The sequence below is a fragment of the Choloepus didactylus genome, chromosome 6, assembly GCF_015220235.1.
Source record: "Choloepus didactylus isolate mChoDid1 chromosome 6, mChoDid1.pri, whole genome shotgun sequence".
In the NCBI taxonomy this organism is placed as follows: Eukaryota; Metazoa; Chordata; class Mammalia; order Pilosa; family Megalonychidae; genus Choloepus; species Choloepus didactylus.
This window is the reverse complement of record NC_051312.1, coordinates 143863470-143877361: the sequence shown is the minus strand read 5'-3', so window position 1 is coordinate 143877361 and position 13892 is coordinate 143863470. Positions and strand designations below refer to the sequence as shown.

Genomic DNA, 13892 nt, shown 5'->3' with positions numbered 1-13892 from the left:
GGGAAGCATATTATTGGTTTTTTGCCTTTAGTTATTTATTCTGACAATCTTTGCCTTTTTTGAAATATATTTTTTATTAGAGAAGTTGTGGGTTTACAGAAAAATCATGCAGAGTTCCAATATACCTCATCTTACATGCAGTTTTCCCTTTTATTAACACTTTGCATTTGTGTGGTAACTTTCTTGCAATTTATGAAACAGTATTTTTATAATTATACTGTTAACTATAGTCCAAAGTTTACATTAAGGTTAACTGTTTCTCTTGTACAACTCTCTACATTTTTTTTAAAAGAAATGTGTTCTAACAGCATATATACAACCTAAAAATTCCCCCTTTAACCGCATTCAAATATATAATTTATTGGTGTTAGTTACATTTGCAATACTGTGCTACCATCCCCACCATCCAATGCTGAAATCAGTGAAGATTATCTTTTTGCTATTTGTCTATAAAATGTGCATAATCAGACACTGATTATATAGACTCAAAATATTTTAAAATATATAAATTTGACTGAAATATATATCAAGTCCTATTAAAAGTAATATACTATATAGAGTTATAATTATTAAAATTTTCTTGACATTAATTATATTTGCATCTTTACATGGAACATAGAGACTCCTTTTTCCTTTTCCTCGGGGATTATATAGTCCCTCATGGGAAGTTCACATTTACCATCATGAATTAGGACATAAACACAGCACAATTTTTTCTCCGTAGGTCTTATCATGATGGGAAGATCCTAGGGGACACCTATGCCTTGGTTTCTAATCAAGCCTAAAAGAATTATAAGCCCAAGGTGAAGGCCATGTACTCTATGGCTTCATGGCTCTGGGGTAAAGGCTGTATGGTTCCCTACACATACCCTCTTGGCAAAATTATGGCTAGAAATTTTATCTATGCCTCAGAGTTACTCCTGGAACATTCTTACCATGAGATTTTTTGTTAAACCCTCTTACCATTAAAGGGAGAAAAAGATTCTGTGACTATATTTGTTTACCTTTGATAATCTCCAAAGCCACTTCTTCCTCCAGGACAGTGGAGGTGAAATACACATAAAGAGGCAGCACTGAGGTCTCTCAGTGGAAAGAGGGTGAGTTAATTAAGGTTTTATTTTTCCCCATACTCTCTATGTTGTTGAAAGATGACAAAACATATTGAAAGCTAAGAAATTCAGAGATATGAAGCTCTGAATTTACTGCCTGCATTTTATCTATTCTGTGTTGGCTTCATACTCAGTCTTGTAGCATACAGCTGTAGAAATATAGGTGACTGATTCAGAACATAGAAACATCAGAGGAGGGAGAGGATATGTGTCTCTTTCTTAAAAAATATTGACATGCTATATATGTATGTATATATATATACATATATATATGAGAATTTATGTATCATAAGCAAGCAGCTTGATAAATTTTCACAAAATTAACCACTAAAATATCCCACACTCAGACTAATTATATTTCTCTTTCATGCCCTCCTACAAAATCCTGGGAAAAGCATTTACCTTCCTGCCTTCTCTATCAGCTGGGGTGGAACAGAGGAGGAGAGTGTATAGAAACACTGGGGTGTATGGATGCGCATAGATTTGAGGCTCTCTTATTAAAGTTCTCACTATACTTGGTGCAAGTTGTTGACTTCCAGTGTTATCGTAGTCAAATATCTTGTAGTTAGACCATGAGGACTCCCTTACAGGAAGCAGAATGTTGGTAGGGTCTCTGTCCTAGTGAAATATTCTCCTTATGGAGCATCATCACAGGGGAACTGAAGTGTCAAGTGTAGCAATGGAGAAATGTGTAAGGACTAGGGAGTAAAGGTCCAGATGAGTGAGAGGGAGAGATGGGGGAGACATGCCACTACTTGAGCTCGCCGGCAGGTAAACTCGTACCTCAACTACCCATCACTCTGTCTTCTAGTAAAAGCAGGAGAAATTGTTCTTTGCAAGAAAGCTCATGAATATAAAAGACACAGTGACTAAAATGTTGAAGGTGCGTGTCACAGTGCGTTCAGATTCCTTGAAGCAAAGGAGGATTTGAATTCTGACGGTCTGAGTCCTGTTCTTACAGTGAAAGTGTGTCAGGACAGGACTGGGTTCTCCATTAACTTAATTTTCTTCTGTCCTCACAGATTCCTGATGATGATAATGCTAGCCAGAAATGATCCTTAGTGACTGAATTTATTCTTGCTGGATTAACAGATGGTCCAGAACTCCAGAAACTCCTCTTTTACCTGTTTCTAATGATCTACATTGTCACCATGGTGGGCAGCCTTGGCTTGATAACTCTAATTGGGCTGAATTCCCACCTTCACACCCCCATGTATTATTTCCTCTTCAGTCTTTCCTTAATTGTTCTCTTTGACTCTTCTGTTTTCACCCCCAAAATGCTGATGAACTTTGTATCAAGGCAGAATATCACCTCCTATGTGGGGTGCATGACCCAGCTGTTTTTCTTTCTCTTCTTTGTCATCTCTGAGTGCTATTTGTTGACCTTGATGTCCTATGATCACTATGTGGCCATCTGTAACCCATTGCTGTATAAGGTCACCATGTCCTCTCAGGTCTGTTGTGGGTTGGTGCTTGCTGTATATGTGATGAGATTTGCTGGAGCCTCTCTGCCCACACTGGATGCTTGCTCAGACTGACCTTCTGCAGGGCTAATATCATCAGCCATTACTTGTGTGACATTCTCCCTGTACTCCAACTCACTTGCACCAGCACCTATGTCAACAGGGTGGTAGTTCTCATTGTGGTGGGAATTAATATCACCATACCTAGTTTTACCATCCTAATTTCTTACATTTTCATCCTGACTAGCATTCTTCACATCAAATCCACTCAAGGAAGATCAAAAGCCTTCAGCACCTGTAGCTCTCACATCACTGCTATTTCTCTTTTTTGGGGGGGTCAGCAGCTTTCATGTATCTGAAGTATTCTTCTCCTGGATCTATGGAACAGGGGAAAGTTTCTTCTGTTTTCTATACTAATGTGGGGCCCATGCTCAATCCTCTGATGTACAGCTTGAGGAACAAGGATTTCAGAGTTGCTCTGAGGAAAGCCCTTATCAAAATCCAGTGGAGAAACATATTATTATTCATAGCAGTGAAAATGTAAAGAAATACAAGAACCTCAACTTTTTATTGATGTTTTCCATGAAAAGGTTTTGTTCATAACCATTTTGATTGTACAGATTGTTTTATTCAGTGTGGTTTAATAGACTTGTCTGATTTCCCTTATACCTAATCTTGTCTTGTTCTTTGCTACCTTATTATCTGTACCTCTCATAAGTTTACTAAATAGTTAATAGCATATTTGTAAAAGAAACATCTGCACTGACTTTTTTCTTTATTTTTTTTATACCTTTCTGTCTCCTGACCTATCCGTAACCTGAAGAAAGATGGTGCGTTCCGTAAGTCACCTGGAATAGTTAATATTACATCTTGCTCACCTAAACACAGAACAGTCAAGTGCTGTAGAAGCATTCTCATTCTTGTCAATATTGTTAGTGGCATTGACAGCAGGATTCACACTAAGTATAAAGTTCAGTGGTTTTTACTATATTCACAAGGTTGTGCAACCACCAGGACTATATAATTAACAGTAAATTCTCATTCCAGTAAGTAACCCAGTGTCTACTGGAGTCTTTCCCCTTTCCCACTCCCCCCAGCTCCTGGCAACCACTAATACCTACTCTGGGATTTCATATAAATGGAATTATATAATATGTTATCTTTTGTGTCTGTCTTCTTTCACCTTGCATAATGCTTTCAAGGTTCATCTGTGTTCTAGCATGTATCAGCCCTTCATTACTTTTTGTTGCTGAATAATATTTCATTGTATACATATACTACATTTATGTATCTGTTCATCATTTGATGGACATTTGGGTTGTTTCCACTTTTTTGCTGTTGTCAGTAATGCTGCTGTGATTAGTTGTGTATGAGTTTTTGAGTGAGCATGTTTTCAGTTCTCTTGAGTATATATCTAGAGGAATTTGCTGGGTCATATGGCAACTCTATATTTAACTTTTTGAGGAGTTGCCAGCTGCTTTTCAAAGGGGTTGTATCATTCTACATTCCCTTCAGCAATGTCTAATTGTTGCTTGTCAAAACTGCATTGGCTAAGTAAGACTTCTTGCAGAGTGGGTAGTATTGTAGTTAGTGGACAGCCTTGCCTTCTTCTATCCTTAATAGAAATGCCTCTAATGGGTCCCCATTAAGTAAGATACAGGCTTTAGGATGAATATGTATATATTTTATCATTTTAAGTACGTGTCCCTCAATTTCTGTTTTCTTGTGTTGTTTTTAAAAAAATAGAATGAGTTTGAATTTTGTCAAAAGCCTTTTCAGCATCTGGGGAGATTGTTGGGGATTGAATCATGTGCCGCACAAAAGACATGTTCACGTCTTAACTGCTGTCTGTAGGTGTGTGAACCCATTTGGAAAGAGCACCTGGGAAGATGTTATTAGTTAAGGTGAGGCCAACTTACTAAGGGTGGGTATTAACCCAATGTGGCTGAATTCCTTATAAGCAGAGGAAATTGAGATGCAGTCAGTAAGGTGAAGCCAGAATTGGAAGCCTGCAAAGGAGACCCATATTTCCATGTGTCAGAGGCTGAGATCAAGCCAGGACCAGAACACTACAGAATTTGGAAAAAGAGTGGTATGGCGATACCTTGAGTTTGGCCTTCCAGCTCCCAAAACTGTGAGACAATAAGTTCTTACTGGTTAAATCAACCAGTTTGTGATATTTGTCATATCGGCCCTGGCAAACTAAGAGATAATATTTCTTCTTTAAATCTATTATGATATATGTTATTAATGGACTTCCTTATATTGAAACAGCCTTATATTTATTTGTCAAGTAAATCCCATTTGGTCATCTTGTATTATTTTCTTACTATTATTTATTTGTTTGTAAGTATAGTATTTAGTAGTTTTATGTTGATATCCATATGTGATAGTGAGCTATGGTTTTATATTTGTAGTATTTTAATCAGGTTTAGGTATCAGTGCTATACCTTCTTCATAGAATGAATATGGAAGTTACACTGTATGTCTTTGATTTCTTTCATTAGTTGTTATAGTTTGTAGTGTAAAGATTATGAGTTTTATTAGATTTATACCTAAATATTTTATGGTTTTGGTGTTATTGTAAATAGTACTGGGTTTTAAAATAGCTGGTAACAGCTTTATTGAGATATCATTCATATACCATACAATTCACTTATGTAATATGTACAATTAAATAGTTTTTAGTTTATTCATAAGATTGTGTAAACTGTGTAACATTTCATACGTTTAGAGTTGAACATTCTAAAATGTTCAATTTTAGAACATTTTCAATGTCTTAGGAACAGTCCCCTTTAGCCATCATTCCCCAATCCCTCCATCCATAATTACAATCTGCTTTCAGGTTCTATAGATTTGCCTACCATGGACAGTTCATATAAGTAGGATAATACAATATGAGGTCCATTGTGACTGTTTTTGTTTCTTTTTAAGTTAGGTAATGTTTTTAGGTTCATTCCTGTTGTAGCATATGTCAGTAATTCACTCCCTTTTATTGCTGAATAATATTCCATTGTATGGATATACCACATTCCGTTAATCCATCAGCCCATAGACTATTGAGTTCTTGGTTTAATGTATAGAGTTACAGTGAACATTCTAATGGAACATTTTGCATAGACATGTGTTTTCATTTTTCTCCTATATACCTAGGAGTAGAAATGCTGGACCATAATAGAAGTGCCATGTTGGCCTTCCTACTAGCAGTGTATGAGGGCTCCAGATGTCCACATCGTGAAAAACCCTTGTTGGTATCTGTTTTTTTTTCTATTGTCTAATCTAATGGGTTTAAGATTCCATGTCATTGTTGTTTTGTTTTGCATTTCCTTGATACTGAGAAACTATTCATTTGCTTATTGGCCATTTGTCTGTCTTCTCTGGTGAAAGTATCTATTCAGATCCTTGGCCCCTTTTTAAATTGGGTTGTTTGTCTTTTTAATATTGAGTTGTAGGAGTTCTTTTTTTTTTTTTTGTATGCTAGACCCTTATTAGATTGGCAGTTTGCTAATATTTTTCCCCTTTTTGTGCTTTGCTTTTTCACTTTTTGCTAACTTTTGAAGCACACTGTTTTAAAATTTGATGTAGTCAAAGTTATCTATTATTTTTTTTAATTGTTGTTGTTGCTTATGTTTTTGATCTCATACCTAAGAAAGCATTGTGTAAGCTAAGGTTATAAAAAATACTCCAATATTTTCTTCTCAGGGCTTGTGATGGTTAAGTTCATGTATCAACTTGGCCAGATGATAGTACCCAGCTGTGCCAGTTTGAATGTATTATGTCCCCCCAAATGCCATTATCTTTGATGTGGGCAGACAATTAATTAGAGTGTAATTCTTTGTACCCCACCTAACTGTGGGTGATTACTCTGATTGGATAATTTCCATGGAGGTGTTGGCCCCACCCATTCAGGGTGGGTCTGAATTAAATTATGGAGCAGTATATATAAGATCAGACAGAAGGAGCAAGCTGCTACAGCCAAGAGGGACACTCTGAAGAAAGCACAGGAGTTGCAGATGAGAGACAGTTTGGAGATGGCTGTTGAAGGCAGACTCTTGCTCTGGAGAAGCTGAGAGAGGACAAGTATCCCAAGTGCAGCTAAGAGTGACATTTTTGAGGAACTGTAGCCTAGAGAGAATGTTCTGGGAGAAAGCCATTTTGAAACCAGAATTTTGGAGCAGACGCCAGCCATGTGCCATCCCAGCTAACGGAGGTTTTCCGGACACCATTGGCCATCCTCCAGTGAAGGTGCCCGATTGCTGATGTGTTACCTTGGACACTTTATGGCCTTAAGACTATAACTGTGTATCCAAATAAACCCCCTTTTATGAAAACCAATCCTTCTCTGGTGTTTTGCATTCTGGCAGCATTCGCAAACTAGAACACCAGCTCTCTGGTCAAGCGAGCACTGGCCTAACAATTGCTGCGAGGACGTTTGTGGCTGTTCAATAAACCAACAGGCTGGTTTATAAAATTATCAGTCAATTGGCTGTAGCTGTGTCTTCCGCAATGAGAGAATGCAATTGGCTGGATTTAATCCAATTAATTAGTTGAAGACTTATAAGCGAGACAGATGGAGGGCCTTCACTTCTTCGGCTACCCAGTAAAGCGTTTCCTGAGGAGTTCCTCGAAGTTGCCAGTTCGTTTCCTGAGGAGTTCATCGGACATCTTCCTTGGAGTTGACAGTTTGCTGACTGCGCTACAGAATTTGGACTCGTGCATACCCACAGTTGCATGAGTCACTTTTATAAATTTATTGTCATAGATATCGCTTATTGATTCTGTTTCCCTAGAGAACCTTTACTAATACAGGGCTTTATGGTTTTTGCTGTTACATGTTTAAGTCTATGATTCATTCTGAATCAGTAATTTTATGGTTTAATTTATGCCTACACCACTGTGTAGGCATTTGTATGACCTCTAAACTATCCTTCCCTCATTTCCTTAGGGTTTTTCATTCCCACTTGCTAACAGGTAAAAATGATAGTGGAGGTGGTTGTGGAATGCTTTCATGCTACTATTTTTATCATTGGTACTCCTTTAGAGCAAGAAGAGTGAAGGTGGGGTAGAAAAACACCTTTTTTGTTTTTCTCTCTTTGAACCTTTATTAACTCAACAAAGCCTCCAAAAAATTCAAATGCTTCTCACAAGTAAAAGGAGAAGGGGAAGGTGAAAGGAGAGGGCAAAAGGATTACCAAGATTTCTCCTGTCATTCTACAATTTATACTATCTTCTGTAGTTTAAAAATTACACTATTTTTAAAATCAGACCCAATTTTGATATATATACTCTATGTACATTCTCACATAGACATGCATTTTTTTGTTCAGGATCTTAATGTGGTCTTTAGATATTTTTGAGAACCTTTATTTAGGATATTCCCTATAGCATGTTTTTTTTTTCTTTTATTAGTTCAAATCTTTTCTAAGTCAAAAGTCCCCATCAAGGCTGATGTCTACCTACATTATCTCTGAAACATTAACTTATAATTGAGAAGATGCATATTTTGGTGTGATATGGACCTAATTAGACCATGAAATTATATTCCTTTTTTCATAGGGGAATTTCACACAGATTTATACTGTAGTTGTTTTGATGCTGAAAGAAATTCTTATTTTTAGAGCAATTGCAATTTGTAAGAAGGCCCTTTCCAGAGGACCAAGAGTTCCTTCTCTGCTATGCCATGATTTATGTTGTAGACCATGTAGAGAATGTATTATCTACAAAACACTAGGGGCAGAAAATTCTCCAATTAGTGCCTGTTCGATAGGACAACCAATAGCCACAATAGTGAAAACTCCCAACTTTTGTGCGTCTGTTGAAATAATACATAAACAGATTACAGGGCGTAGTAGGACACATTTCTGAAGAAAAATGTCCAGAAACATCATTCTTCTCTACCTTTACTCACACTTTTCCAGGTTTTTGACCTGTTTATCAGCTTCAAATTTTAGCAACTTTTCAGGTTAGGAAAGATATGCATTCAAACTAGATTAACTTGGTTTTGGACAGGGAATGGACATTGAATGGGCTGGTCATATAAATCATGGATTGACATATCCCCTGTATTTCTCTGTCTACATTCTAGTTTTTTGAAGGAATCACGGTCAGCCTAGACAGCTCTTAACTACATCATAACTCTGATTTGAGGCTTTACTACCTACAATCTGAATCTCATTGAGATGGAGAGCCAGGAATGGTGTAAGGATGCTGGTGAAGGAAGTCTAGGGTCTCTTTCTTCAACACCATAAGCAGTTGTGGAGTTACCAGGGGGATTATTACTTCAAATCATCTCATTCATTTCTCTTAACTTAAGGTCCTTATCCTGTAGGCTCTTCCATGAATTGCCTTGTTTTTTAACCTTATTTACTGAGTCTAGCAGTTTCCCCATCTTATATTATATATTGAGAAGATCATAAATAAAAGATAGATAGCAAAGATGTTTCCAAATCACACCTAAAATTGATCTTTCAAAATTCTTAATCTTTATTCTTATGCATCATAAATTCAGTACCCAAATAGTCTATTGCATCTTTCTGTCTGGGGTACCCATTCCTCCAAACCCCAACCCCCCCAAGGTCAGCATAATTGTGGTAACACAAGTCATTGTTTTGTATTTGGAGGCATTCCTTGTTTTGAGCAGTTTAAAAATTAAGAGTGTCTGATGTTTTCTGAATAACAAGCCAACCCTCTCTATGTAAGTGTAGTGTGATGCCCCCTCCACACTATATACAAGTGGTGGGTGCATAAATATTTACGTGTATATGTGCATATTTTATTTAAACATACATGCATATATATTTATATGGTTAGTTGATTATCCTGTAGCAGGTTAGTTAATTTAATGCTTGAAAGAGCTAATTCGCTTTATAAAAATCAAATATATACCTGAAGTGAGTAAACACAATTTTCTATACAAATGTATTTCTCTAGCTTCTTAAATGTAGCAGATAGTGCTGATACCTCCCAGCTCCCTTATGTCAGAATCCTTTCAGGATAGAGGGAGATACTGATTTTTCAAGTTTTACTTGCAGCTAATGTTGACCACTTAAAATAATTCTGATGGAAGAAGCATAAAAGGAAGACATGTGCTGCCTTCTGGAGATAATTTACTTCATCATATATAGGGAGAGGCATGGAGGGGAATTATTTTTTTCTTACTCTCTTGCTCTTATCTTTGGATATAGCTGTAGGAAAACAGCTCTAAGATCTATGGCAATCATTTTGTGACCATCAGACAACAAGGCTGTGGAATAAGGCCAATAGACTGATGAGGGTGTTGAGTTGTTGAACCAATGCCATGACACTCTACCTCTAGGTTTATGGTTAGGTGAGAAAAATAAGCTCCTATATTAATTAGGCTCTTAATTGAGCATTTTGTAACTCGAAGCTAGAAACTTTCTATATTATAACATGGATCAGGGGTATATTGCAGAGACACTAAATAGAAAAAGATACATTTTCTTAACACCTCAACATATTGGAGGAAATTCTTTCTCCTTTCAATAAACATTGATGAACAAATCTATAATTTAGTATTGAGAAGGATGGTTCTTATAGATTGAAACTTAAATTTTAAATATAATCTGTTTCACCTGATTATGTTCATTGTTCTTTATACCCATGCTTTTTTCTCTGTAATGTAAAAATTCTCCAGCATCTTCCTTGTAATAATAGCTGAGAAAGTTAAGATTTTGCCCAGTACTACTGTGTTCAAAATACTTGAATCAGTCAGAATACCTTTTCATGATATCTAATCAAATACGGTTATGACTCAGTCTCTCCTTAAGTTTAATCAAGATGAGATAATAGCTTTAGGAAGTTATGCTTTATTATAAGTTCTAACACCCAGAAGACATGGAAGAGACACTGAAAGGTCTGGAGTAAGGGAGAGAGAAGCTGTGTTTTCAGAAATTCTTCTAGCAGCAGTGTGGATGGCTGAATTAGAGTGATGATGTGAGAAGTTCTAGAATACAGTTTAGAAGCCACTACAGTTCAGTAATGCAGGTCAGCTGATCACCCAAAGTTCCTGAATTCAGGTGGTGCCTGTGGGAAAGAATGGAGGTCATTGTGGTGGTAGACTCGATTTTCCAGAAAATATTCTGAAGGTTTTCAGCCAGAGAACAACTTAATTTTCACAAATATTTATTGAAGATCTACTGTGACTCTGTACTGGTCTTGGCACCAGGAGCAAATTAGTAAACAAGACAGAAATGGTTTCTGTTCCTACAGAGTGTATGTGTTATAGGAGAATAGACAGTAAAAGGGAAAGAACAATGCTTGATGGATGTTATGATGGAGCATTGATGGAAGCTTGGGAATGTAAATCATAATAGCTGACATTTATTGCCTATTTCCTATATCTTGGGCACTATTCTAAGCACTTGACTTATATTAGCTCACTTTACATTCACAACAACACAATGAAGGAGATGCAGTTATTCACATCTCTATCTGAAAATTTCTCTGAGGCAGAGAGAGTTTAAGTAACTTGCCCAAGTTGTTAGAGTTGGGAATTCTGGAGGTAGGCATCAAACAGATACCTTCAACTCCAGAGCCCAGATCCTTTAGTATTATGATGAGAAGAAATTGATGACATCAGTTGCTGAAATGTTATGTTTAAAGACCATTATGGATATTCAGGTAGAAATTTCTAGAAGGTATTTAGGAATAAGGACAGCAGAAAAATTCAAAGCATTAAAATTTATTTGGATACATCCCAGAAGAGACAATAACTGAAGTGAGTCACTGAAGACCTTAAAAAATTTCTAATAAAGAAAATGAAACCTGTAGGCAGAACCCACATGGAAATACCCCTTTGGATATGGGATGTAAGATGAAATAAATCACCATGACAGGCAGATTTCCCTTCAAAGATGAAGATGGTAGGGATATGGGAGTTCCAATTTAGCTCTGCGTTGGGGGATGTACTATCCCTAGCCTGAAGTGAGAACTGGAGGAAAATACTGTATCCCTAAGGAACTAAACAGACTCCATCCTCTAGGGTGTAAATACAGTTCCCTGTTTCTGAATTACACACAGAATCTATTCCCTGGACAAGAGACTGAGCAAGCTTCACACCTGTTTATAACTAAGTGCATTATATTATGAAAGCAACATTAATTTATCTACATTTTTGCTCAAGTGTTCAATTTTCTTTGGTGGTTTAGGTGTTAATGGATAAAATTGGAAGTTGTCTGTAGCTCCAAATGATTTCCCCAGTATATTTGAAATAAGTCTGCCCTGCATCCTCTTAGAATCAAAGAAGCCTAAAACCTTAAAGTTTAAAATTGTTCTTCAAGGAACACGGGGGTAATAAAGAGGGATCAAGAAGTTCAGCAGTTTTCTGGCCTAACGATGGTGAGTTCCTGAATTTCATTTGTATATGTCCTCCTTATTTTGAGATGGAAATCCAGGGATTAAGAAATGCTGCTTTGTCTCCATATTGTGAAGTCCTGACATGCAAGTGATTCATGTGGAGGAATCTGTTTGAGGGGGCAGCTGAGAATGTTTAGAGACACAGGGCCCTCGGGATTCCCATATCTCAGTGTGTGGGTTCCCTTTCCATGGAGGCAACTCTCACTTCTCTAGATGTGGCTTTTACTCTGTGACTTGGGGCAGCTACTGGACTTCTTCTGAACTCTTGATCCTCAGTTTTGATCTTGAAAGAATGCTCATGGTTCACATAACACTGTCTAATCTGCATGAGAAGCAGCTTCAGGTTGCCAGAGCCTTTCCGCCAGCTTTACCACAGAGGGGAGGGTTCGTGTGAATAAAGAGATATTGAGATGAAGGAGGATTCTGTCCTGTACTATCTTCCCTCTTTTCCCTTGGTTTTTCCAGTAGTCATATTTTTACATGGCAGCACTGGCCTGGCCTTCGATTTGTGAGATGAGTTGTAGGTGTTCTGTACCATATTTAGATTTAGGGACTGTAATACAAGGGAAACTGTCACTTTTTATGAGGTGAGAAGTCAGATTCTTTGAGTGCAGGTTGGGCTAGTCTCAGACATTCCCACTGGAGAGGCCACTCATGTGGGAGGCGATTTTATGGGAAGAGCTGGGTTGCTCTCTAATGCAAGCTTTTCCTTTTGTCCACACAGATGCCACAGAGGAGAATGGCTCCTGGAAATGGTTCTTTTGTGACACAATTCATTCTGAAGGGTTTAACAGACCACCCAGATCTCCAACTCCCTCTGTTCTTTCTGTTTGTAGCAATGTATATTATCACTGTGCAGGGAAATGTCAGCTTCATAACTCTTATTGTCCTGAATTCCCACTTTCACACCCCCATGTACTTTTTCCTCTTTAACTTGTCCTTCATAGACTTCTGTTATTCATCTGTTTTCCCACCAAAAATGCTGATCAACTTAATATCAAAGAAGAATATTATCTCCTACCAGGGGTCCATGGCTCAGCTCTTCTTCTGCTTTTTTGCCATTTCTGAGTGCTATGTGCTGACATCAAAGGCCTATGATTGCTGTGTCACCATCTGTAATCCACTGTTGTATAACATTGCCACGTCCCCTAAAGTATTCTCTATCCTTATTTTTGCTTCTTACTTAATGGCATTTTCTACTGCTATGGCCCACACTGGATGCCTGCTGAGACTGACCTTCTGTGATGCCAACACCATCAACCATTATGTCTGTGACATCCTCTCTCTGCTCCAGCTCTCCTGCACGATCACCTTCATCAATGAGCTGGTGGTCTTCCTCATGGGCAGCGTCAACATCTTTGTCCCCAGTTTCACCATCTTCATCTCTTATGATTTCATTCTCTGCAGCATCCTCCACCTCAGTTCCACTGAAGGCAGGTCCAAAGCCTTCAGCACCTGCAGTTCACACATACTGACTGTATCTCTGTTCTGTAGATCAAGTGCATTTGTGTATCTCCAACCGTCTTCTTCAGGGTCTATGAATGTGGAAAAAATCCCTTCTGTCTTTTATACCAATGTGGTTCCCATGGTGAACCCCTTTATCTACAGCTTTAGGAACAAAGATGTTAAACTGGCTCTGAGAAAGACCCTGAGTAGGAAAAGTTTTAATTAGCATTGGGTCTCCTTTGTAGCTAGTTTTAGCAGGAGTTTCAGTGTGATTATTTTCAATATACTTGTTGTCTGTTTCCATATCCTGCTTCTTTGTTATCATGATTATGGAAATTTGAGTTTTCATTCAGTAATTTATTTCCACTTCGTAATAGTAGATGTTCTTACTTTCATTACCGTTTGTACAATTTCTTCTCCTTCCTTTTTTCATTCATTGAAAATAACTTTAAGGAAGGAATTTTTTATATGTTTCTTGTTGTCATTTTGAACTTGTTTT

At 37.5% G+C, this 13892-nt stretch overlaps 1 protein-coding gene and 1 pseudogene across 1 annotated transcript; both read left to right on the top strand.

The window, feature by feature from the left end:
* Nucleotides 1-1843: 1843 nt before the first annotated feature.
* On the top strand, nt 1844-3116 carry LOC119537409 (annotated as a pseudogene).
* Nucleotides 3117-12686: 9570 nt separating this feature from the next.
* LOC119535946 (olfactory receptor 147-like) lies at nt 12687-13619 on the top strand. The gene has a single exon (XM_037838332.1). The coding sequence runs from the start codon at nt 12687-12689 to the stop codon at nt 13617-13619; it is 933 nt and encodes a 310-aa protein (XP_037694260.1).
* Nucleotides 13620-13892: the final 273 nt, after the last annotated feature.